Below are 27,347 nucleotides of genomic sequence, written 5' to 3'. Positions count from 1 at the left end.
GAAAAAAGTATCTAAAACCTTCAAACTGCTTTGACATTTACAGCTAGAAACTTTATTTGATTTTGTTGTGCTCAATAAATAACTGCAAGCTGAGAAGAAAAGGAGTAGTCTCTACATATAGTCTCCTAAAAACCACATAGGCTATCACAAAAGAGTTGAGTTAATACAGTGCTTACTGCAATAGACGTTTCGGTAAAAAAAAGCTCTGATTGAGTTAAATGCCACATAAATGTCAGCTACAAATAGACAGCTGTCATGGAAACTCCAACATCTCATATCTTGCTTAAACAACGTGTATATACAAAAGCCCCCCCCCACACCCCCACCCCTTGCTCTGTCTCCCTGCTTCAGCTCACTAAAGGACCACATGAGCTCATAGAAACCATGGCAACACCTGAGACGGAACAATTTCGGAGCACTAAAAGGTTTCAAGAGGTTAATTTTAGTCGACAAAGATCTGGAAATAAAGTTTTAATGGGAACACAGGCACATCTGTATTTGGAGTTATTTTTCTTATTTGAAAATCTGAATTGAAATTTGGTTTGATCTGATTTCCCCCATAAGATGTGATAACCCCTGCCAACAACCACACACGCACACACACACACACACACACACACACACACACACACACACACACGAATGTCTTTTTCTGTTCCGTCATAATAAAGACTGGCCTGCATGTGCTGGTAGCAGATTCTCTATAGCCTAGACGAGCGTCTGACGTGAAACGTGTGTCCCATGAGGCAATGCACTCATCTCATCAACGTGATCTATCTCTTTTGATAACGTGCCGTGCGTCTACACGGGGTGGTGCGCGCGCGGTGTATACTGAATGGGAAGCATATGTCGACCTGCTGCTATTGCTGGGTTTAACAGCACGAGGGACTCATAAAATAAGCCTACAATACTTCAGGCTTATTAAGTTTCTCACAAAGTTCAGTGAAGGAAAACAAAGTTGGCTACTGCGGCGTCTTTTTTTTTTTATGTTACAGGTTATATCATAGGCTGCTTCTTCCAGGAATAAACATAAACAAGCTCTAATAATAGCCCCTCATAGGTTAATATTAGATTTTAGCATTGCTACTGAAATATTTAAACTGTAGAAGTATGCTGCAGTGTGAGTGGCAGCTGTATCAAAGGTAGGCGTATTTCTACCTGCTGCTCACTTCTCTCGTGGCACGCGGATGATTAATGATGTTGTGCTGCGCGTGCACTTGAGTTGAAGCGCTAAGTGCTCTGGACCTGGGCTGTAGAGGACTGCAGGGATGACCTACACCGCGTCCGTGAATAATAAAGCATCATATTAGGTCCGAGCCGTAGTCGGTGAGCTGCGGACTGAGCTGCGGGGGACATTCCGAAAACTTACAGGCGCTGCCCATGGCGTCTCCTCTGTGCCGACTGTGAGCGTCATCTTTCCTCCTTTCACCACGACCTGTTCATACCTGAGCGCTTGTGCGAGCCTAGGAATGATGGAAGATTCGCTGGGACGTCAGGTTGGCTCAGTCTGCCCGAGGACATGGATGAAGGACTTGTGGATTTAAAAAGGCTAAATGAAAAAAAGCCGCTCGGCAAAAATGTTTCTGAAGACAAACATTTGATGCGTGCTTTCGCTGGTTATCGATTTATTGACCAGCTTGAGACCGACTGAAGCAATAGAATACAATTCATTCATTCATGAGAGGAATTCCAACATGTTGTGAAAATAACCCAAAATGAACCGCTGTGATTTAGTTACCCTTCAAGCATTGGAGATCTGCGTTTAAAGCGTGAGAAGAGCATCGATACCCGCTGAGACATGGCTCGTCTGATGGTTTTGGTCAACTCCGTCGTCCTGTTGCTTTTGGGCAGCGACATGTTCCTAGTAGGGGCAAGTAAGTATAAACCTCTACAGCAAAGGAGTCAAATCAATTAGGCTATACTGTGCACAAGTAGCCTTGTAAAATGCACCATTACATGCACCTTACAAAGTCCTACAAATCGTCAACTTTAACGATGCTCTTGTGTTTTCATCTGTACCTGATTTTGCACATAATCCCACATTATAATCAGGTTTACTAAATGTTTATTTTTTGTGTGCATGATAAAAAATAAAAAAAAACACCCTGCAACACCTGTTTGACAAGACATAGAACATTTTGCAACCATGTTTTAGGTATAAGAAGGTTGTTATACGCTCTTCACCATTTTGAATCATCTTATAAAGTCATGCAAGTGTTTAATTTGGGTTTTACATTCACAGATTCACAACAATATATTCACTGTGAGAATATCCTGTGACATAAATCAGTGTTTGCATTTATTGTGAAGATGTTTTAGGAATTAACCTGCAGGTGTCTTCCAAAAGAGAAGAGGATTGTGAATCTGCTGCCCACATTCAGCTTTCCCCATTGAGCATGCTACTTGGTATTTCTAAAGAATTTTATGACTTCAGTAGACCAATCATTCTTAAATCATAGCATTACAAAATAACCAGGGGAGTTTGAGAGTCTATATTGGTTTCAATGAAGACTAAAGGTTCTATTTAAGATGGTGCATTTACAGCTCGTATTTATTATGCATTCGTTCCATTGCAAGCTCAGCTTCTGATACGTATATATTCTATTTCTGTGACGTGTGCATCTACAGTATCTCTCTCTCCATCTACCTGTCGCCCTCCATCACTTCCTCCCTTGCCTCTCAAGGGGACTGAGTCCTACATGCGGCAGCGCCTTGAGACAATCAGATTGGCACCACGGTGTTTCCGTGTGTGTCTGCCTGATACAAATATTCAGAGCTTTAGCCGTGCTCTGCACTGACATGTGGAGCGCAGGAGCTGCTCAGATCTCAGTGGAGTTCTGAAGGGTCTCTCAGGAGCAGGAAAACCTTCGATTAAAATTAGGAATGCAGCGCTCAGAAATACAAACTCGGCTCTTGCAGACGAGCTTCAAAGTGAATGAAAATAAAAGTTGAATTCATTACTGACTGCCCTTTGCATGCCATGAGACTGTGGGAATTTCGGTGGCACGTCATCCTGAGGACGTTTTAAATTAATTGTGAGCCTCTTTGCTCCACACTGAGATTGCCATTAAAATATAAACTATACACCCACGTAGGAAAGGGAGCATTTCAGGTTTTACAAGGAGTAAAATCTAGAACCACAGAGTGACGCAATCTCCCAAGGCTAAAATGAATTATTCGTCTTGACTGACAAAAAAAAACCAACTAGTATCCACATTTACACAGTCTGAAAAACAAGACAGCTACAAAATGAATCCTACATGAGGCCCAGCTGGAGCTGTAAGCACTGAGCAAATGTGAATTAAAATGAATGGGATTTATTTGGAGCACCAGACTCATATCATTCCTCAAATTGGCAATCTGCTGTTCATAAACCTGGTGACACATTCTTGACAAATGTATTAGAGCTGAGTCCATCACAGTGAAGGCCGAGGTTTGCTTATTTTGTCATAATTCCATCTGCTGTCGGATAGTGAACGTTTAACAAGTATATCCTGTATTTCACATTCGTTCCCATGCTTATAGTGAAGCCAGGAAACCTAGCGGCATGTCAAATGAAGCCACCAACTAAGATTTTGTTCCTAAATCTGCTTTTAAACACCACAGCATGCTAGCCTTTACAGTTTTTAGAGGATGAAGTAATGTTTACTACCAGCTTAAAGATTCAGAGGTCAGGCAGTGATCACATTTACCTTAGACTGGCACCTGCTCCCATACGGTCCTATACTGTCTGTCACAGGCTCAAAGGATGAGTGTACCTAAAAGGAGGAGACAGTAAGTTTCTGCAAGGCGGTGAAATGTGTAGGAAATGCTGAGGACTGAGACATGCCTGGCCTGACAAGTCGTCCCATCTCTTAACATCTAAACCCCTTTATGATGTGGAGAGATTTAAGCAAACATCACAAACAGCCACTCACTCCTCCCACATGGCATCAAATGTGAAAGAAAGGCCCGATATCAGGAGGGAATAGAAGATTGGAAATGAAACAAGAAAATGGTCTTGAATGGTTATACAAGTATGTAGGCTGGCCGAGACTCCGGCTTAAGAGCTCAACTAGCAGCTGATTTGCAACACGAGCTGTGTAATAAACTCTCGGGGTGCATAGAAGTACATTTAGACTCCCAAGACACATCCAGATGAAGCTGTTTGAGGATTGACTGGGCAATGCATCAAAATTCAAGGCACCTGTTATGAGCCATTTCCTTTATTTATGAGATGTTGGTGATTCTATCATCTCACCGGGGGAACAAGGCTTTATTAGAATTATAACAGGATTACATTTTAAGCAGCACTTCATCCTGTCACTTGCTCCGAGGCAAAAATATGATTGATAACACAATGAGTCGATAACCATAGTAAACCACAGTGTTTGCTTTGTGAATGCGGTCAAAGATTTATGAATTTTGTAACTTTGGGTGTTTGATGTAGTTAGTGCATCGATCAGTCCATCTGAAGGTTTAAGACTCTCTTTCATGTTCGACTCGATAGTGTTTGTGAAACCGACTAATAGCAGCTTTTTAGTATTTGGGACATTTAGATGTTTTTCTGAGTTCTTTTGAACGTAATGCTTCGTTCTGTGTTTCTGTTTCAACAAACCCTGAAGAGAGAACAGAGTTCGAAGAGGTTATAAAACTACAGTGGTCTTTTAGAAGAGGTTACTGTGCTTTCACACATTTCAAAATAAATTAGAAGAATTCAGTGTGTGCTTGACCTCAAGATACATTAACTTCCATAAATAGTGGTAAAATATAAAGGCCTTCAATCAGTTGCTTCAATTAGAATTACACCATGAGGCTCACTCATTGCTTATCTTCATGGGGATCAACTAAACACAGAATTTGCTCCTAAAAACAGCTATATGAAAATGCCATGTCACCTGTCAAATTATGTTCCCAGGCAATCCGACAGGAATTGCAATCTCCAATTTTCCATTCTGGTCTCATTTTTCCCATTGCATTTTAATGAATGTGTCATGGTTAGCCAAGATGATCGCTTGTCATAAATCTCTACGTTCTTATTGTATGACCATATGAAACCTCCACAATAAATCTCTGCTGTGATGCTGTACAGTATGAACAATCATAAAAAAACAACCAGGTGTAAATCAAGAGAAGTCACGCTAATGTGCTTTGCAAGCAAATATAGAGGACAAAACTTAAGATGCCGTGTCCGTCCCTCGCTCTAACAAATTCAAACTGGGCTCCTTTCCACGTGGCTCGTCAGCCATTCAGCCATCCGGCCTCATTTTCACTATCTCTGTGTGCACTCAGGTTTGATGGGGAGTAGCTAATGTGCTGGGCTTTGGCTTTACGCTATGATTCACCCTGGCAGTGGGCCCACATCCCAAGAGGGTCTTACCATTTGTTTGCACTGACACACGCCTCGGACATTGTGACCTATTGCTGTTTGATTTTACGTAACCCGTTAGGTGGAGTGGGGCTTGCACAGGACACGTAGTAGCCGACAACAAATATTGAAGTGTCCACAATGACACCTACTGCTGTAGAGGGGAAAGTCAAACAATCCCAATGTGCACATTTGGAAGGAGATTGGACCATCAGACTTACGTTTGTAGTAGAAAATCACGCCGTCTGTTATCTGCTCATGAGCCAACAGTGGTTCCAAACATTTGGAACTTGTCGTCTTATTCATTAAAATGGATAAATACAACAGTGGTAGTGTGCGGTACAGAAGCATATTGCTGCCAGAAGAAAAGCAGTAAATAATGGATCAGTACCATGTCATAAAAGAGTGTTGTTCCCTCAAGCATGAAGTTGATGTTAGGCGAATTGATACACATTAATCAGTTTTCCTTTTCTCAGCGTACCAAGTTTTCCATTATATGAATATAAGCTATCACATTATAAGTTCAATAGTTTTAAGCTATAGAAAACAGACTGAAAATATAGTGAAACAATGAGAAAATGTCTTGCAGTAACATGACAGTGTCTAGAATTGACATGCAGATAACTTATGAATATATCTATATAATTGTGTTTAAAATGTCTTGATATAAAAAGAAAATCCTGTTACATGACAACATTTTGTGAAGATGTGGAAAATATCTTGGATCAATCAACTGTTTGCATAATAAGTGATACTGATGAAGTTTTTTTTTTTTTTCTGAAATGGCAGCAGCAGTCCCTTCATATTAAAAATGAACTTGTCCTGTTAGACCTGCTAGAATGGAAACAACATATAGAAAGAGAGCACTTAAACATTGCTGATGATTCATGGCCTGCTTCAACCAAAGTGTCACTTGCTCCATCGCCAGCAAATGACCCGCAGACGATGCATCATGGTTACTGGCTGCTTTTCTGCCCATGCGTGTCTGCCTGTAACCCCCATTACCTAAAGGACAATGAGCTGCAAGAGAAATGAAGGTGTCCCCTTTTAGATAAATGTTGCAAATGCTTCAGCAGCGTGTCTATTAGAGCTGTACAACACAGGCTGACAGCAATGTAGCCCTGATGGATTTGCTTGCTAACTAATCAGATTCATCCTATCCAAGCAATTAAATATGCCTGTTGTTTTTGCCAAAGGGTTTTATTTATTTATACTTTTTTTGAGGGGCTGCAGCTGTAAGAATATAATCTTCTGTGTAGCTTTTTGAATTTTAATTTTGAAAGATTATGAGATGATATGAAACTAGAAGAATCATTCTCTCGTCTTCAACGTCTGAGGGTTTGTCATGAGCATTGTCCCAGCATGTTGTGATACTGATAATACATCCAATTACAAGCTCATTAGCATAATTATAAAAATGTTGGTGACATGAAATTAGGAGTCATTTAGACATGGCTGAGGCAGAAGGACTCAGAAACCATTATTGTAAATATATGTATGACTCATACGCTGCAGCTCTCCAAAGATCAAGGACAAAATATACGATATGTAACTTGCCCTCGCTCTTAACCTACTGTACGTCTATCTTTACACATTACGGCACCCGCGTCCATAAAAAGATCCTCATTAAATGGATAAAATGACATAGCGGAGCCTCTTAACCTCTTGATACCAACGTGATCAACAGCAGAGCCCACTTTTTCCTCTCTGCTCTCTCCACAGTTCCATCAATATCCGTTAGTGAAGGCCGAGCATTAGCCTGCGCTCTTGTTCATCTCATCCGCTCTCCTCTATAAAACCAATCTTTTAGCAAACAATTGCACGCCATGCCTGTGTTCGACCTCGACCCTCCCGTGGTTTATAATGCCACCAGGGCTCAAAGGAAGTGACCGATAGCCTAGTGTGACCCGAGGGTCTTGGGATCCACCTCAATGTCATCCTTCGCTCCCAACACGAAGGCCATCGTTGATTGTCTGAAAGATAAAACGGAGAGAAGTGCACAAGGAGAGAGAGAACAGGAGAGAGAGACAGAGTGAGGGATGGAGCGATAAAAGGGGAGATCTGGGCAAATGATAGAAGAGGGGATGTGAGAGGGACAGATATAGAAAAACAGCAAATCATTTGAAATCGCTCCCAATTGCATCATTTTGTCTTACATCTTTCTCTCTCAAGAGCAATTTTTGGATGAAATATCGTCCTTGTGTGGCACAAGGCCTTTGGCTGTCATCTCAAGAAAACTGTGTTATGGCTTATTAGATCCGTGCCCTGTGAGTTAATAAAATGTTTTAGATACAAATGGACCGTACAACTGTCAATTAGTACCTTATAGCTTTCAAATGAAGTGCTACAGAAAGCTTTAAGTAGAAATCCTTGATAAGAGATAGAATTGCTATCTCTAGTGCATGTTTTCCATCTACCTATACATATACATGTATATTATCTTCTTAGTTGTAACACACATAAGAAACTTTTCTTTTAATGATTACCTTCCTTTTTTTCCTCTGTTGAACACTTTATCCTCATTGGTCAGTTAGGTCACTTTAAATCTGCTATTTCTCCATAGAAGTTGTGAAGCTCTAATCACAGACTCTGGAGGGTAAACTTTATTTATATCAGTCTGCAGAAAGTTCATTTGAGGTAGGTCTGTTTGTAATGTGAAAAAAAGAATAGAAAGTGGAATTAGAAGAAGGTAAAAAGGCCAAAAGAAAATAACAACAAACTTTGACAGTAACAAGAAAGATAACCTGAGTTTCTGCTGTACACTGACTTTAAGGAGGCTCTAGTGTTGACCTTTGCCATGGAAGCAGTTTGAACAGTAGAAAGTAAAGAGGGTAAAGGGACTACTTTTTAAAAATCGAATACTTAAACATCATTTTAAAAGTATTTTCAGTAATTTCCAAGTTAAATGTTCTGTCAAATGATTGTTTTTTTTTTTCAGTATGTCGCTGTGTAATAACCATAGACTGTGAATATTAATGGACAAAGCCTGAGTGACGTCAGCCATCTATTACAGCAGGGGGCTCCGCAGGCTCATTGGCAGCAGCCGCCATGCTGGAAATGCTGTCTCAACCCTTACTTTCAGTCAACCTAACGACAGGCTTAGAGCCGGAGCTGAGGCGGGTTTTAAGCCCCTTGACAAACCGTTACATTGCGCCCACCTGTCAATCATGTCAGCTACGCGCCTAACTATGGATAAAAAAAATAATAAAAAATTCCCCCCACCCGTACAGTGTTTGCCAGTGATGACAATAGCTAATCAGACCTATTTCGTTTTTTTGTACCAAGCAGTAAAAATGTTTATTTATGCTGAAAAAGCAGCTTTTTCGCCTGTTGTGTGTATGTGACTTCCAATGATCCTGGAGCCAGCCTCAAGTTGACACTTGACAAACTGCAGGATTTTGCACTTCTGCTTCATTTTTTCAAGACCAGAGGTTGCTGCTTGGTTATTACCTTCATTCACCTTTACATTATCCCTCACATATCATAAAGCTGAAGAAAATGTCCACTCTCTTTACCCATCCGACATTGCATCTGTGACTGTCTGTAACAACACAAAAGTCCATTAGACCCATGTTAACGACAAAATCCCCGAAGATGGCCTCCCGGTCCCCTTCTGCCCAGACAATCCCATCTTACCTTTCATCTGGACAGAGCGATTGCTTCAGTCTGACGGTGAAGCCGTTCAGGACCCTCTATTAGATCTGTCGCCTTCTTTTTATTTCTCCTGGCTTTTGCCTCCCAAGATTTTGTCTCCACTTTGCAATCAATGTGTCCACCAGCAACAGAATCATGATAGATGGCTGCAAAGATACAGGGTGATGAGATGTAACCCTGTCAGAGTGAGGAGGACAAGCGATAGACAGTGTGGCTATTTTAAAAGGACAGACTGTCAGGTTGACGAGACTGTTTGAGTGAAGGAGGGAACATCTAAAACATACATAGTCGAAAGAAAAACATGTTTTTTTAATACAGTTGCTAAGTAGATGAGTTGACTGGTCAATACAGTAACATGGCCACATCTCAAAAACACACATTGTACATGTTGCATTAATTTTACAAGTTCTAATAATCAGCCTTCTTTCAGACTGACCATCTGTCTTTGTCATCCCTTGGGACACCAAACCTACATCCCTGTTTAGACAAGAATTGTTTAAACCTTGACTAAGGTTTGACTAAGGTTTAAGCACTGACTTTAATTAATCCTGTAGTTATGAGTGATGGAAAGTATTAAACAACACTGCTGTAGTTGTGTTATATGTTGAGATGGCAGGCTGATGTTTTATTTGACTGAGTAAAGTAGATCAGAAAACAGTCGTGAACGAAAGTAATTAAGTTTATTTCCTGATGTCTAATTCAAACTGTGAAAGAAATCAGAGAGGAAATCAGAGAGTAAACCAAAGCAAACACTTGTGGTGTGTTCAAGGTTCCATCACAAAGCTCGGACCTTTCCAGGTGGATACAGATGATGTAGTTAATTTAAAATCTAGAGACGCAATTAGATTAAAAAAAAAAACTTTCCTCTCTCTTCCAGACCGGCCACCAGCCCCTGTCAACGTGTCCGTCATGCACCTGCGTGCCGACTCGGCTACTGTATCCTGGGAGGTTCCTGAGGGAGATATAATTATTGGCTTCTCCATCTCGCAACAGGTAAGTCCTGAACTTCAGATGTAAAGCAGGGAGACTATGGGAAGGTGTAAGAGTTCATTAAACCCTGACAATCAGGAGGTGAACCAGCAGTTCTGGGAGGTTTGGAAAAGCAAAAGCATTACAAAGTCTAGGAACTTAAATTCACTTAAACTTAAATTGTTGTCTGTTTTACACACATTTTAAGTAAAAAAGCTGTCAATACGAATCAAATAGTAAACTTACCTAAAAGAGTGATCCAAAGACAACTGACAAAAGGCTGTGAGGACAAAATAATTGTTTCCTACACTTCCTGCAAAAAATACATTTCTAAAAGCAAAGGTAAAATCTAACAGACTCTAAAGGATGCAAGAAATAACTTCAATCTTTTCATTCAGGCGTTAAAATGTACAATAACCCTTTACAGTTAACACTCAATACAGTTAATTTTACTATGGTAAGTTTTAAAGGAAAGGAAGCCCCCCCCCCTGCAAACATCCCCCATGGTACAGTCCACCTTCCTATTACCTAGTGGAGAAAGGGGCATTCAGGTGTGTGTGTGTGTTAATGAGCGCACCAACCTTAACCAGGAAATGAATATCACATTAGAAGACAATGATAAGAACATGTATAACCCACTTAAAGAGGAGAAAATTTAATTTTGGCTGATAAACACATCAGTTTAACACAACAAAACAGTCCACTTGGTAATAAATGTTAAGAGTTTATCACCCCGCTAAGAGATAATGATCACAGCAACAAAAGCAGAACTTTATGTCTAGCATTTATAGTTTGGCAGCGAGCCTCCAGAATGACCTGTAAAAAATCTGTTGGAACACCATTCAGCTAGTTGTCAGGATGAAGAAATGCCCCAGCAATCCATTTTCTACCACTTAACTGTGCTTGACCTTTGAACAGAATGGGATAACATATAGTGTATATATATTTGTCCAACACTGTAATGATAACCTCTTCCCTAACAGGAGTCCATACAGTACATTTTGTGCATCAAGCTAAAATGTTAGATGTATATTCTTCAGAACCCCTCCTGGAAGCTTTGCTTAGCATGCGGGAGGCTGACTAAGTCCTTTCTTCAAGCCTGAAGTCAGAATTAAACCTGGCATGGATTATTTATATCAAGAGAAAACAAGGATACAACATGAATTGGCTCCACATGAGTGCGTGAAAAGCTGCCAAACAGCATTTCTGTGGATGAAACGATTTCAAAGACTTAAAAATAGGCAAACCATTGAATGTTAAAATGAACTGACAAGAGTGCCATATGCTGCTGTAATCATGTTTATGCTTTCTGCAAATCCAAATGTTACGCAACCATTTAACTTTGCTTTTCACTCTGAGTGGCTGAATGGCTGGAAAACGCCTGAAGGCCTCTCCTCAGGGCTCTTCATCATGTTTTGCTACTAAATTTAAACACGAATGGTAATTAACTTGAGTGTATATGGCTGTTTAATCACTACATTATTCATTGTTTACAAAGAGTCACAAGCTGATTTATATCAACTCCATCAGTCAAGCAGGGCCATGAAAACACAGAAGACAGCATGTGGCCTAAAAGCCGCTTCATACTGTATGTAGACAGACTAGAGAGCATGCTAAGAGAAAAGCTCTGCATGAAAGTACAATGGATAAATCCCACGATCGTTTGGGTCTTGAGTTCTCCAATAACATTCCATAATGTCAAAAACAAGACTTTGAAAGCTCGCACCTCAACACTCTTGGTCTAAATTAAGCAGACTTTAACAACTTTTCAATTTTCAGACAAGACTCCATATGGTGAAAATTAAGTGCCAACTGTTCACATAATAAAGTCCTCAGCATGTCGCTTCCAACCACCTTGAATATTTTCTGGTTGGTCACCGAAACAAGTCTGTTGTAGAAGGAAGTGTCTTCCTTAGGGACACATTTGCAGGTGTTGGTATTACTGTTCTGTCACCATGATCACCTCTGTGTCCACCGTATTGATTGTTGCGTTATTTATCGACTTGTTTATCTAACTCAAAGATCCATTCTGTTGTTTTCTGTCCCTCCCAGAGGCAGGAGGGACACATGCAGCGATTCATACGGGAGGTCAACACCACCAGCCGCTCATGTGTCCTTTGGGACCTTGAGGAGGAGACAGACTACATCATCCAGGTCCAGTCGATTGGCCTCTATGGGGAAAGCCAAGCCAGTAAGAAGGTCCATTTTCGCACCCTTAAGAAGACTGACCGCTTTCCCTCCAACAGCTCCAATCAAGGTAAGCGGCTCTGAGATCTTATTAGCATAGAATTAACTGTGTTACCACAATTTAAATCACCCTGTTCTCAGAGATGAAGCATTTACCAATATTAAGGCTGCTATAAAAGTTTTGTAGTATCCATATAAGTATTGCTACAAAGGTCAGCATATGTGCATGTTTCAAAATGGCAATGCTAACAGGCCAGTGTTAAGAAGGTACTGCAGGTCAGGCTGATGGAATTTTTTTTTTTTTTTTTTATGAAACATACTTTCAATGCTTTAAATTAGCCTTTTCCTGTGAAAATGGCACTACATGGAAAGTCAGGAAACCACCAAGGTCATTAGGATTTATCTAATAACTATTGTATCCAATGTCATGACAATCCATCCATTAGTTGTTGAGATATTTTAATCTGGTCCTAAATGGTGGACCAACTAAAGAGAGCCCAATATGTCATACATAGTGTGGCCCAATTAGCAAAGCAGAGAGAACAAAGAATTCATCATGGTAATTAATGTTCGACCAGTCTGGATTTGTAATTAGAAAAATTAAAATGTGTTTTCAAAGTTGTGTTAAAATGAACAGTCCTTGTAATGAAGAAAAATAGCGTCCCGTTATGTGCTTTGAATGTTTTTGGAATGATAAATCAGCTCTATGGCGCAGAGCTTTCGGGGGTTCGCAAACAAAGAAGACGGCTTCATTGGACAGATCAGTGTTTGTTTTGGTGTTATCATGGGAGCTGGTAAAATTCACAACATGATCACTTACTTAACTGTTAGGTATTGCGTTAATTCAAAATCTCTCCTCAAGTCTACAAGATGCTATATTGTTTGTCAAAATGCAGTAGGCCTATAGATGATTAGGTCATCATCGGTCATGGCAACAGTTTTAAGTCTTTCATCTCACTCTGTTACATAACCTCAAGTTCTGCTTTAAATTCTACAGTATAGGATCCGCCACAGGCCTTTTTCCCAAGGCACGGACAAGAGCAAACCCATTATAGATGCTTTTCCTGTTGTTGCTATAAAGCCTCCTCTGGCTGTTGAATGCTTTTAAGCACCCTGACTTTAAAAATGAGGTATAGAGTAAAGGCCAGAGCCGACATAAGTGCAAGTAACCTGAAGCCTCGTCCTGGAGCGTCTCTCTGGGGGGGGGCAAAATGCTCGCTCTTCTTACGGGATTTATTTTCTCCCAGAAACCAATTCATTATTGACAGACACTTCAAGCATGGCCGCAGGCAAGCTCCTCTAAATTTATGCAACTCTATATCACTCCGGGTGCCTAATCAGGATTCTGACATGCACTCTGAAACACATTGGATTCACTGTCTGGGCTCAGCTCATGGGCTGGAGGAATTATGAAGAGCGTGACCAACAAAGAATGGGTTCAGTAGCTCTCCATTTCCTACAGCACAGATGAAGAAAACCTATCTGGTTTATATAACAAGCCGAGTCTGCGTTTTGGAGGTAACCATTCTGCTAATCTTTTTTACATTAGTTCTGCTTTGCTTATGGAAGGAGGCAATACGGTAACTCTTAAAATAAAGTCACCTTGCATTTGACATTGGTCTAAGACACAGGCCTCATACCTCAAATTAATTTCCTCTCTTATCTCATGGTCTGGTTGAGGTTGTTAGTGCTGGAAGTGCTGATGCAAGTGAATCGTAGACATTTCTCTTTAGCTGACTCAGTTTTGCTACCATAATTCAAGGTGGGAAGATCAGTGAAAGAGAAGAAATAACCAGGCTCAAGTTCAGCACAAGAGCCCCTGTGATGTCCGTTCAGTCAATTTAGGACGTGCCATTAAACTCGTTGCATGTTTCTGAACATTAAAGCCCCAGGAAACCACTTTATGTGCTTATTTTCAAAGTTTAAAGCAATGGATTTAAGAGAGTTAGCCTAACATTATACAAGCAAAGCGCTGAGCATGACAAGACCTAAAGCCGGTGATGCGCTACTTTTTCAAGACTCATGGAAAAGATTCACTGTGCAACATTAATTCGCTTTAAGTCATCCAAGTGGGTCAGAAAAAAGAGCCCATTCAGTGGATGGGCTTCATTTGAGAGAGTTTGTTTTTCGTAAGTGTAGAGCCAATCAGTGTCAGCTCTCTGTAAATCTATTGCTGCCTAATGCTGACTTCTCCTGCCCCAGTTTCAGAGTCCAATCACTTCCTTTTAGTCCACTACTCAGCTTGTCTTTTTGTGTGTTTGACCCTGTTGTATTGTATATTTGAACTCTGATGTTGTTAACAATTTATTGTGGACTTCACCCTGTTCACATTGGACAATGACACACAACCTAAATTAGCTGGAAAAAAAAAAAAAAACATTCATAGCTATATTGGCTAATACTGACAGTTTAGAAAAAATACTTAAGCTGAAAGGATTCATAACAAAAACTGAAACCTTATTAGCTTTGCTTGTGTAATATAAAAAAAGTAAAACACTGATTCAAACAGTAAAACAACTCAAATGAGTCACATTTGGCTTCAAAGTAGAATTACATAACAACTTTATCTTAAAAAGAGCAGCTTCAAAATGATGATGATGTAGTAGGGAAAAATGTGGCTTTTTCCCTTCCACTTCTCTTAATCGTATTATTTTTGAGCCATGTAACTTTTTTGATCTCTCGAGAAGGGGGTTAACGGTTTACAACTTTGCGTTCTGGCCCAAAGTCTTGACAGTAAACTTTCATGTCTTAGCTCATAACTCATATAGACATTCTTGCCAAGGCTAGAAAAAGAGAAAAAGAGTGAGTGACTGAGTGAAGAATGTGGACACGAATTTAACCCTGACTGGGACTGATCATTGTCACCAATTAGAATCAAGGGCTGTTGTGGTCATCAGCACAAGATCTCCCTAGAAATATACTATCCTCAGAAATTCACATAACTCCTAAAACATCAATTTCTAAATGTCATCTCTTTTGTAGCTTTATCTCTTAAAAATCCAGAGCCCACTCTGAAAGGATGTCTACAACACTTCCTCCTTAAAATAACAACTATGTATCCTTCATAAACCTTAATGCACCTTAATCTAATGTGACGTTTTTTGTTCAGGATCTTGTGGCTGACCATTGTTTCCTAAAAGCCTTTTTAATCTACCTGACTCCCTCCCCTCACAGAGCCATTTCAGAGATCTTTTGTCACAGCCAAGTGCCTCCTATTGAAACTAAATCGATTTGTGGTTTATACCAGGCTTTTTCTGAAAGCAGGAGCTTTGATACCCATGAATCAATAATGCATTTTTTTTTCTTCAATGTAATTCCCTTTGATAATGTAATTACATATTAGTGCATATGCTACTGAATGTACACCTGGTCTAGCCTGATTTAGATTCCATCTATTTCATATAAAGCATTTCCTGGCAGTATACATGCCACGTGATGCAGATGAATTTGAATTTGAATAGGCTTTAGTGGATTCTTTCTTCCTGGGATCAATATGCCTTACCAAAGCCTATTTCAATTCCATTAGTTCCATGGAAAGCTTTCAATCAGAGTTTATATTTATGTGCTTTGCCTGCCATTTAAAAGTGATGCATGTGTTGTGATAAGGTTGTCAGTTTAAAATTGTTGTATGGGCTGTTTTTTGAGTATTACCTTAAATGTAGGGGAAGATAATTCCTCCATCATAATACATAATACTGACAACAAGAGATTCAAATGTGAGATATACCACTCTGTAGGTGATTCTCTTCAGTCATACATTTTTGTGTTTGTTACCATGCACAGAGATGCTCAATTCATTAAGAAAAAAAAAAATCTAATTATGTCATCAAAATCATTTCCAGACAAATTAACACACTGACAGTGTTACCTGAGCCACTTAGCTGTCAAAGTGTTTCACACGCGGGAGAAACAAAAGAATGATTTCAAAGGATAAACGCTTGAGCAGCGAAACCTAACGAGGTAGGAGGTCCCCTTAGACACAATTACTGCATGATACTTCAAAGAGATGTCAAGCTGTCTTTGCTGAGTCAGAAAACACACCTCGACTCTCTCATTAACAGAGTGAGACGAAGAGATACCACACACTGTTTGATGTCCGTTATATATCCTTCTGACTTTATCACATCTGCATGCTTCATAAACTTTGTTTAAGGTTTTGAGTACATTCAACTGATATCATGTTGGTTTGCTGATAATCTAATATTTGTTGTATATCTGATGGAGATTTTTTTTAAATATATACAACTATAAGGTCATTTATGGTCAGTCTATGGTCCCCCGCCCACACACACACACACACACACACACACACACACACACACACGCACACACACGCACACACACGCACACACGCACACACACACGCACACACACACACACACACACACACACTCTTAATGTTAGAATGTAATGTACTCAAGTCCAAGGGCGTAGCCTTGTATTTTTTGTTTTTTTGGTGCACAAGTTGTGATGACAGCTGTCATTTCTTTGATTGAATTGAAGAACTAACTTCTCGAAAAATATATGAAAACACATCAGAGATGTAAACGTTTGTAATTGTGACTGAACAGTTGAATGTAAACTCAAGTTCAGTAAATTTGCAATGACTCATGGGAAGTCTTGAGGAATCTAGTAATTTAAAGATATATCTTCGATGTAAAAATAATCTTCAAATGTTTCCAACAATGGTCCAACTTATAGAAACGTTTTATTCCTTAAAGGGTTTTTTTGGCCGATTTGACATATTGAATTAATGTCGGTGGCCGTTGAGCGGAATCAATGCCAGTGCCATTTTCAACTTTTCATAACAACGGACAACCGCCGCCTGCTGGCGTGGAGAGTTATATCCTCTCACGCATGCGCAGAACATACGTGGTGGTTGGCCGTCGGCTGTAGTCTTTATTTATTTTTTTATTTTTTTATTGTATTTTATATTTTATTGTCTTTATTTTGTAGTCTGCAATTTGTTCTAGTGCAACTTTTTGGCCAAAACAAGAGTCGACGTGAGGCAACGCCACAGACGGCCTTCGAAGCCACTGGCTCTTTGCCGTCTGCTTGGTGTGTCAGAACCTTAAGTCATTGGAAAAACTTACTCACCGAATATATATCAATGGAAAAACTAACTGCCTCACTCAGAAATCAAACTGCCGAATTTGAATCTGTCTGGAACCCAATAATCAACAACCTCAACTCATAACTACCCCCACAACATCCCACCCATCAACTCTTACTTCCTGTGCACCAATCACACCCAACACACACACAAACAAACACACACACACACACACACAATTCATAAGTGACTGCATTTTCATACACTTTTATTTTTTCTCAAACCAACCCCAAAACCCCGGCTACAGTCAACTTCCGCTAAAACATAATCATTACACTAACTCTCACCTCTCACACCACAACATTGTTTAACATCAACATATTCAACACATACCACTGCTCAACTCTTCAACTCTCTTCCACCTCTCAAGTACCCCTTACTAAGCACCTTCTCTCGCTCCCCTTCTCTTTCTCTCTCTCTCTCTATTGCTTCTTTCACTTTTTGTATCCTTTCTTAGGTATTTCAGATATTTTGGAGTTTTTTTGTGTGTCTATTGATGTCTTATTTTGCTGTCTTTATTTGTCTTATTTTTTATTTTACTGTATTTTGGAGCCGTTGTCCTGACCTTGTCTGTTTGTTTGTTTTTTGGCTCATTTGTATATCACCAGTTTGTCACTTTATTGCACCTAATAAAAAAAAGAAAAAAATGTGAAAAAAAAAAGAAAAAAAAGAACCTTAAGCCATATAATGCTAACAACAGCTAACGACATCTGAAGCTATTTCATCATATTTATGATCAATGCAAGATACATGAAATTCACTGAACAAATCATGAATCAAATGTATTTAAAGCCACATAAATTGTCAACAGAAAAAAATCTACAATGAACACAACAACTCCCATGATGCCTTGTTCCTGGACAAAGTCAACAAATTGTCTTTTTTGTGTGTTACGATTCAGAGATCCCTTATGGCAGATATCACATCTTCACTTGTTTGATATGCAGCAGGGATAATACGTTGATTCAGTTGAAACTGTTTTACAGTGTAATGAAACCTAAAACCAACACAATTTGTCAGTCTCAAGGAGACATGAAGCAGGAATGAATCACATGAGGCATCTTTGTGGCATCAGCACAGCTACCCTTGTGAGTTGTTAAACAGTTTCCCGACACGGTTCACAGTCACAAACAACAACATGGGATTTGTGGAGAGAAGAGGGAAGGTGGACTAATTATCTCAACCCTTAACTGTTGTGTGCCGTAAAGCACCACAATCTGCTCATTCTCCTCCAGCAGAGACCCACAAAGCATATTGGAGTGGGTTAACATCATGAAATATGTATGAAACAGAATAGCAGGACATATATTCAGGTCAGCATGCGCACTCGCTCTGTGCTATGAAATCAATGCGTCAAATATAAACATATACATCTTGTTTATCAGCACACTGCACAGTCGGCATGAACACAAAGCATTTTTTACAAGTTATAAGATTCAGTATATCAAAACGTGAAAACTGTAAACAAGACGATACGTTCTGTTTGTAAGTCAAAGAAACTAGGAGACAAAGGCCTCAAAGAATGTATTCATAACTGACAGGTCCTTTCATGTGCTGTCATCATTCCAACACTTCTATCTTCAGTTTTTCAATACCTAGAGATAACTTAGAAAACAAAAAGTAAAACAACTATTCCTCAAAGATGAAAAGTGAAAAGTTTGTTGCAGGAGCAGTAACACACAAAGAGGGAATAAGGCTCGGCTTTCTAGGAAGACCAAAAAAAGCATCCAGTCTGTTTTTCATATATGCAGTAGAGGAAAGTTTATTATTGAGTGGGTTGGGTTCAGATAGAAAACTGCAGCTGTGGGATTAATAAACTGGAGGAGAACTCACTGCAGCTCTGACCAGACTCCTGACCTGAGTGATGATAAAGGCATATCTCATTTTACTGAAAGGGTTTGCTGGGTTATATTCCACTCTGTCTGTATAGAACAATAAAATATATGTTTAAGTTGAGAGTTGTAATCATTTCTGGTCTTAAAACCTAAACCACTACAGGTCAATAGCTTCTTCCTTGTCTGTTGAGAGTGAAACTACATGCTTCAAGTATCCCTTCTTTGTGCCCAAGCAAGATAACTATCTATAACAATATCTATAAGCTATTGTGAGCTCTGAGTTAATACAGTTACGTTTCTTAACAATGCACAAAAAGTAGAAGATTTGGCAAGTTTTTATGGGCTCATCCCACATACTCAGCTCTGCTGCTTATCTCACAAATGCATTTTCCTGATTTGTTACAAGAAATGAATAATCTACAAAAAAAACACAAATGGGATGTTAAGTCGTTTCAACCATATAATAACCACATAATTACACTTTTAATTATGTAAATCTACAAGTGTGTCCGCCACATATTAGTCTTTATGTATAGAAGAGAATTATGTCAAAACCTGGCTATGAGTTGCTGAATCTGAATTAACTTAGCTGTACATTAATCTTAAATTTAAGTTCCATTATTATGTGCATACTGTATTTAAAAATATGAAAATTTGATTCAAATACTATGATCAAATTGGCTGCTTCTTTCTAGAATAAACCGTGTTCACACATTTGTGACTGGTATCTGCCAAAGTTTAGAATGCTGTTTTATACATCATTCAACATTGGGGATGATTCGTTAGTAGGACTCACTTCATGAGTGAGTTCATGAGTTGGATCCCATTAAAAATGTAATGGCTATAATCAAGTAAGAGTGTTATAATATGTGTAGGACATAGCAGAGAACGTCTAACTCAAGAACGTGGAGGGAACTGTTGAAGGAATATTGTTAGATTTTTCATCACACCAAACTTTCACTCGTCCCACATCGTTGTTGGAGACTGTGTGCGGAACATAATGTTGACAACGCTCATCAGTAATGCGGTGAAGTATGGAAAGGAATTAAATCAAATTTCAGCTATGAACATCCTAAGACCTGTGAGAAGATATATCTGGGAAATTCAACACAGGGAAACATACAAGGCAAAGACAGATGCCTGGCGGAAATACTTCTGGCGGCATCAAAGAAAGCTGTAAGCAGGACCGGATGTAACCTCATAATGAAAAGGACATAAAACAGAAGTTAAACAAAAATGTTTGTGGCTTCCTCCTTGGCCAATGTTTCACTCTTTCACCAAGTTTCATTTATCAGGACAACAGCTTTTATTTTATCTTGCTGACAGACAATACTGAAAATGTATCCTCCTTACCAGGCTTAAAAATAAATTCATTTTAACTTCCACGTTTCTTATCTTCCACATTTTTTATTCTGTTACCACTTCCTTCTCTCCCCCTGACATGCTCTGAAAACATCCCTCTCATGACTAAAAACAGTGACATTATAGTTGACTGTCCCCACCCACAGCTATCATGTAAAGAGAGCTGACAGTCTGGTGTTAGGGGCCAGTTTCTTGACAACTTGATTCACTAAAAGAGGCAATTGGGATGAGTGGTGCTCTGGAAGAGTTCCATCTATGCGGGTAAAGAGATAGTTTGAAGAGTGGAAATCAGCGCAAATATTCAATCCACTTAAAGGAGGATTAATGCTACAGGGTCAGACGGGAATGCCCACCACATTTTCTTTCCACTACAGTTTTTGTTTAATGGCAAAAAAAAGTCATGAGAGATAAATATTGAAAATCTGAAGTTATAGAAAAAAACTCACTACTTTCTTTGTAGTTTGTAAGTTCAGGTTTTACAGAGACTTTTAATGTTTTTTTTCTACTCCATGCAAATGATTTAGTGCTCTGTTTGTGATGTAATTCTATTGAATTTCATCTTAATGTTTTATGTTCTGATATTTTCTGCATGTTATGTTGGCTAAATAAGAAGGGAAGGCAATAATATCCAGGATTTTGTCCTCAGTATTTTATGTTCCAGAGTTTGTATTTACAGCATGATAACCGTCCTTTGTGTTCTCTGTTCTAGATGATCCCACTGTGCAGGGCCTGGATAAATCACGGCACCTACAAACAGGAGAGATGATCATAATTGTGGTGGTCCTGGTAATGTGGGCAGGTAGGTTTGTAAAACTTTGTGTGGACTGGATGTGGTAAAGAAGATTAGAAAAGCAGCAGAGAACCAGAGAATAGGACAAATATCACATAGGCTCTTGACATATTTTTCAATCACAGTCTTACTCTTGAGCATTGACATTGTACATGAACACAGTGTTTTCAGCCTATATTCAGACAATTTGAATATCTATGACAGATTTCTGGGTTCTTTTTTATGTCCTTGCTTTTCTGACTGGTCAGTTGAAGTTTTAATTTTGTGAGCTTGTGTTGAAGAGCCGCTGTTATAGAAATATGAGTCATGAGTGTCAGAAACAAAGAGGAGGATACACATTCAGAAAAATATTATAAAATACACAAATACAAAATATTGAATTAAACGAAAAGGCAAAAACAAGGCCTACTTCTTGAAAGTCTGCCAAAAGTCTCAAAACCAAATCAAAAGCAAAACAACAAGGAGCCAGGAGAAAAAGACTGGACTCACTGGGAGATTCCAGTTAAGTCATATGAACTGGCAAAAAGAGGGAAGGAAAACTGAAACTGAATAGACACTGAGGCAATCAGACACAGGTGAGACTAATGAAACAGGTGAAGACAATCAGGGCAATCAACACGGAGGGAAACCAGACAAAGGGAGGAAGTAAGACAAGACAACAAAGACTGGGGACAAGAACTACAAAATAAAACATGAAACACTAAAGACACACAGAGAACTCAAGAATGAACGAGGATAAGAAATTACAAAATAAAACATGAAACACTAACGACACACAGAGAACTCAAGAATGAACGAGGATAAGAAATTACAAAATAAAACAGGAAACACACTAAGTAAATATTGATACACAAGAAGCTTTAAGCACAGAACTGTTTAGTTTGTAAAAAAAAAAAAGGGTGATACTATCTAAATAACAACCACAACATCCTGGTCATTCAGGGTGACACAGTCTAATCCTTTAGAGGTTACTAATAGGCAAACTGTAAATCCAGTAAATACGTATATCTATATAAATCCAATGCCAAGTGTCAGATGCTATTGAGTAGTTGTTGCCATTAGTGAAATTACATTAAAATCCTGCCTAACAAGCTGAATGACAGTTGGACTCATCCCATGGTTCTGCAAAATGTTCAAGATTTACTGTCATTCTCAATGATGCAGACTAATGGTGCACATCTAAGAGGTTTTTCACACCTTACATTGTCTTGCAGCTGTACGATCAATACATCGACACACCAATCCATATTCCACTAATCAATAAACCATCATCCAGCAAAGGCCCTGCAGGTATAGGATCCCTATGAAGGTGATGTTAAGAGTCTATAAAACTAAGTAACACTCACAATAAATCAATGCCTGACATCCCGTCAAAGGCTTTTTCAAAACATCACGCTCCTCTGAGTTATTCTCTGCAAGGAAGCCCCTCTACTTAAAGAAGCCTGAGTTTCCTTTTGAAGAAGTGTGCTGATTAATGAAGTGTTGAGGCACAATGAGAGGTGGCACATCTGACGGGCTGCCAAGAGCAGGGCTTCCCTCCCACGAGCACCAGAGTGAGATGTTAAATAATACTAATGAGAGAAACTAAAGTAACACGGAGGCTGCACGGAGTGGGAGTGAAAGACTAAAAATACCTCATGTTGCTTTTCCACAATGAACTATTCAATTAAGGCCAACCTAGTTTTGTGCGTCAAACACCTCCACAAGTGAATAATCTGCATGACATTGTTTTCTTGTTGAAGATATATTGTATATTTACCACTACAAACATATAAAAGCAACACTTGGTTTTCTGTTTAACTGTAGTTCATATATTTAACCTTTCAACTGCTGCATCTCTAGAAATAAATTACAAAATAACAACCACATACAATGTAATTTAGCCAAACCATTTTGTTAAAAACTCTCTGAAAACACATCAATTTTCTTTCTTCCTTTAATTAATGTAATGTAGGCCTATATGACTTCTAGAGCATGACATCTGGTTCTGTCAGTTTCTTCCACAGGGCCAAAATAAGGGATGTTATTTATAGAGTAACTCCCATTACCAAATCTGCAAAGCTGAAGTTTTTACTGACCACCTGAGGAAAGTTGAACTGTATTTCATTTCATTGAAACTGTGAAAGTCCTGCCATGAATGTGTTTCTGCTAGAATGCAGAGCACAAGCACCATGCACGGATAATAATTTGTAAATTAAATGAATGTATGCCATGTATCTGAGTAGTTCTCTCCCAGCGCTCTGCCTGTCATTACCAGGACAGTTTTTGAATATTTAATGATATCATTCTCATAGAAATTCATAACGTCAGTGAAGCAGGGAAGTTAATTGTAAGCTCAGAGCATTCATGCAAACTTGAAGCAGTATACTGATTCTGGCAAATTGCAAATGCTAACAAAGCAAATCCCGCAGAGAATTACTGTCTTCAGGCTTCCAGATGAAGGCTCAGCCACCACACTCTCCTGGGAGCAGAATTCCATTATCCACATGGCCTTTCAACGTGCACTCTGAGAGGAAGCCGTGACATGTCTGAGAGTGACACTGACTGAATTCCTTTCCTCTCTTGTGTGTGTGTGTGTATGTGTGTGTGTGTCACCTCCTGCCAGCTGTTATTGCCCTGTTCTGTCGGCAGTATGATATCATCAAGGACAACGACTCGAGCAACAACAAGGAGAAGGCCAAGCCGTCGTCGGAGAGGAGCACGCCGGAGCACCACAGCGGAGGGCTGCTGAGGAGCAAGGTGAATGAATACACACAGGCTGATCTCCATCTCCATCACTTTGAATGGATGATCCTCCTGCATGCTGAAAAAAACATCGTCGCTGACTGTGTGACTCAAGATTGGCTCCTGTGCTTCTTTGCATCCACCTCAAAGAATCCTTTCAGCAGCTGTTTGTGTCACCATCCATTTCAATCACTTTGCTGTGTTGTTCTCACCACACAGCAGGCATCTAACATAGGAGAAAAACAGGTGCATTAACAATGTATCTATCCCAGAAATCCATCACAGTGTGCGAGCGAGCAACACGACAACACTGAAACTCATCTCATGCTTACAGTGGATTTAATGTTGAACAAAGCTTCATGACTAACTAAAAAAAAAAAAAAAAAAGACAATTGATGTTGGCCTTAGGCTTAGCCTCAGGAGACACTACATGAATTTTCTCTCCCCTGCTTTTTGTCTCATTTAAAATAGATTATCAACAAGTAACTGTCTGCAAGAATTAAAATGCAAAACGTTAATTTGACATTTATTTTAAAAGGGAATATAAATTGTGACACAGAGAAAGAGCGTCTATACTAGACGGTATACAATATATAATATATCTGAAGGTATCAAATATGTCAATGATAGTCACATAGATGTATTCCAAGCCATGCTTTATGTAAATACTCATTTTTTCACATCACATTGTCTATTTTTTTTGTTTGTGTTGTGGTTGATTTTATTTTCACTCTCAGCATCGTTGCTCTATGTTCCGTCAAGCTTTGCCTTCCTCACTGCATGCCTCTTCACATTGCCCTTTAAAGAAATGTGACATAATTCCTGATCTTAAATGTTACCGTTATTTGTAGGAAAAGAAATGTTGCATGTACTATGAGAATACAAAGTATGTTTGAGGTTGAATCTCGGGGATGTTCAGTGAAAAGTGAAGGAATTAAATGTTTTCATTACATTTGAATTAGTGTCGCTGACAAAGCGTACAGTCACAGCTCAGTAACAGAGGCCATGACTAATCTATGATTCAGTTCATTTACAATGAGTTTTAACCTCTGGCTACCATTTCACACAGCGACACATTAAGTTCTTTTGTTTAAATGTGTCGAGATTATGAGGAGGCTGGATGTTGATATTAAGTATCTTCTAGTATCCTTCAGTAGCATCAGCTCTGGTGTTTGTTGATAAAAAGTATGTCTTTAATCCTGATCTGATCTTCACACATCTTGTTGCAGTTTCATCCCTCTGTGCCGTCCATCAACATCATTGAAGTTTGACAGGATGGAAGCTGAAGTCTAACCCCCGCCCCCCCTCCCCCCCTCGGTCTTCTACCATCAATGCCACCTGACCTTTCTCCCCGATGAAGAAAAGAGATGAGAGGATTTAAAGTTTCTGTGGGTCATCATCAGAGAATAAGGTCGACTGATGCTGTCTTTTATAAGACACACATGCATGCACACAGTGTTCGAAGGGAAACATTGAACTTCAGTATGAACCCAGAGAGAATTAGCTTAGTGTTGGACTCAGTCAGCTGTGATTGTAAATCAAACCTAGAAGTTTAATCAGTTGCACCATCTGGGTTTAAGCCTTGTTCATGCGAAAACTTGACACCCCTAATCAGGATCAGGTCAAGTTGTTGAATTCTACAAAACATTCGTCTTTGAATTGAGAAGTCTTTTCTCTTTTTGTGTCCAACATCTCCAAGTAAGGCGACTGGATTGTGAAGAATCATACAGTATATGGCCTAACATTTTTCTCAACAAGTTGACTGCTTCTTCCTATTTGATTTGACGTTTGACTTCTTGGTAGGCAGTGTTTCAATGTGCTGGCTGTACAGGTCGGTTTATTGTCTTTCTTGGTCTTTAAACACCCGCGAGAATGCCAAAAATAAAAGATTACCTACAGATAAGCAACACAGCAAAGGATTAAACACTGCATTCTAGCATCATAGCAGGCAGGTAAAAGCTAAAGTTGTGTGTGAGTTCACACAACTGAGTGAAGTGTAGTTTAAATTAAGGTTGCACAATAAATCTCAGTTTTATGACTGCTGCAGTTTTGAACTGATGCAAGGCACGCACTGCTTCAAACTGCATGAATCACCATTAATAGCAGAATAAACATTTTGATCTGCAAGTGTCAGCATGTGAAAGTTTGGCCAATCAAATGAAACCTGCTAGCTATTCTCTAGCCTCAGATTAGTTAATATCAATTTTGTTAGGCTTCCGGCAAGATAACTGAGAAAGCAGAAAAAGGTGAGAGAATGTGATGTGTGAAGACCTTGTGGTGAAGCACTTCTGGTACTTGAAATTATTTTGGATGCAGGTTTGAACAGCAGAAAAGTTCCAGCTGATATTTATGGTTCAATGCTTCTTATCTTCTAACTTCTTATGGCCATGATGTGCAGCCTTAGTTAGGACTAGGCTTAAGTTTGGTTGGTGCAATTGAAGGCATGTCTAGTCTAAAGGCTGGTCTTAACCCACACTGACGACTGAGTTACGGCCAGGCTTGGACCAGGTTGAGCGTCTCAGTGGAGATCCATGAGTCTTTACACACCCTGATCCCCCACAATCCCCCCTTACAGTACAGTAGCTCCTGCAGGTTCAATAGAACATGAGTTTGTGTTAACATGTGGTGCAGTTAACATTGAGGTGTTTGCCAGGTGCTTGGTATGTTATTGCAATACAGAAAACACACAATACAACGTATCATCTCTGGGAGGCCTGTCTTCATGGCTTTAAATATAGGCAGTGTATTTTTGATATCAGCATGTGCAGTAAGACACTCACGTTCACCTTGTTGTAGAAAACTCGGCTTTAAAATGAATCTACATCTCTTCACTGCAAATAGGGTTCATCTATTGTCTCGCCATCATTGTATTATTATGTGACAGCTGCAGGCAGATTGTTAATAAACAGAAAAGAGAATACGTGAAAAACACAACATGTCTTTTTCCTATAGTTACTGATATTAAAATGCCATTTTCTGCCTAACTTAGCATTGTATTTTTTCACATTTCATACATCAAAAAAAACATGTGTGTACATATTTCATGCATTTGCTAAATGAAGTTGCATGCAGGTCATTTGCCTGTAGAATAACATTTGATGTGCAATCAAAGTTAGATGCCAAAAATAGAGAAAATAAAGATATTTGAAGTACTGTGAAGATGTTTTTTTCTGCTGTTTTACCTGCTTTAGATCAGGACACTTCATATTATCCTCTAAATATTGTATATTTCCTGATGATTGTACCTCCTGCCATGTAAAATAAACCTTCTTTTGAATGTCCCAACTTAGTTACAAATGTGATGGGTGTTTTCTCACTGAAAGATTTCCATTTTCTTCACCGTACATCAACTGTCACTCAGGTGCA

General features: G+C 39.2%; 1 protein-coding gene across 1 annotated transcript; it reads left to right on the top strand.

The window, feature by feature from the left end:
- The first annotated feature begins 1,016 nt into the window (after positions 1-1,016).
- On the top strand, positions 1,017-27,266 carry fndc4a (fibronectin type III domain containing 4a). The gene is made up of 6 exons (XM_020638827.3): positions 1,017-1,874; positions 9,879-9,994; positions 12,023-12,227; positions 21,177-21,266; positions 23,863-23,996; positions 25,211-27,266. Exons 1-6 carry the CDS (start codon positions 1,799-1,801, stop codon positions 25,250-25,252), a joined length of 663 nt encoding a protein of 220 aa, XP_020494483.1. The 5' UTR covers positions 1,017-1,798; the 3' UTR covers positions 25,253-27,266.
- The last annotated feature ends 81 nt before the right edge of the window (positions 27,267-27,347 follow it).

This window comes from Labrus bergylta, chromosome 15, assembly GCF_963930695.1.
Source record: "Labrus bergylta chromosome 15, fLabBer1.1, whole genome shotgun sequence".
In the NCBI taxonomy this organism is placed as follows: domain Eukaryota; kingdom Metazoa; phylum Chordata; class Actinopteri; order Labriformes; family Labridae; genus Labrus; species Labrus bergylta.
Note: the sequence above shows the minus strand (reverse complement) of the source record. Positions and strands in the feature narration are given on the sequence as shown.

What these genes read in the sequence shown, in the direction of transcription:
- fndc4a (XM_020638827.3), top strand. Translation starts at nt 1,799, where the DNA reads ATGGCTCGTCTGATGGTTTTGGTCAACTCCGTCGTCCTGTTGCTTTTG. An exon ending in GCTTCTCCATCTCGCAACAG is followed by an intron (nt 9,995 to 12,022) that starts GTAAGTCCTGAA and finishes TGTCCCTCCCAG; the next exon opens with AGGCAGGAGGGACACATGCA. An exon ending in CTCCAACAGCTCCAATCAAG is followed by an intron (nt 12,228 to 21,176) that starts GTAAGCGGCTCT and finishes TCTCTGTTCTAG; the next exon opens with ATGATCCCACTGTGCAGGGC.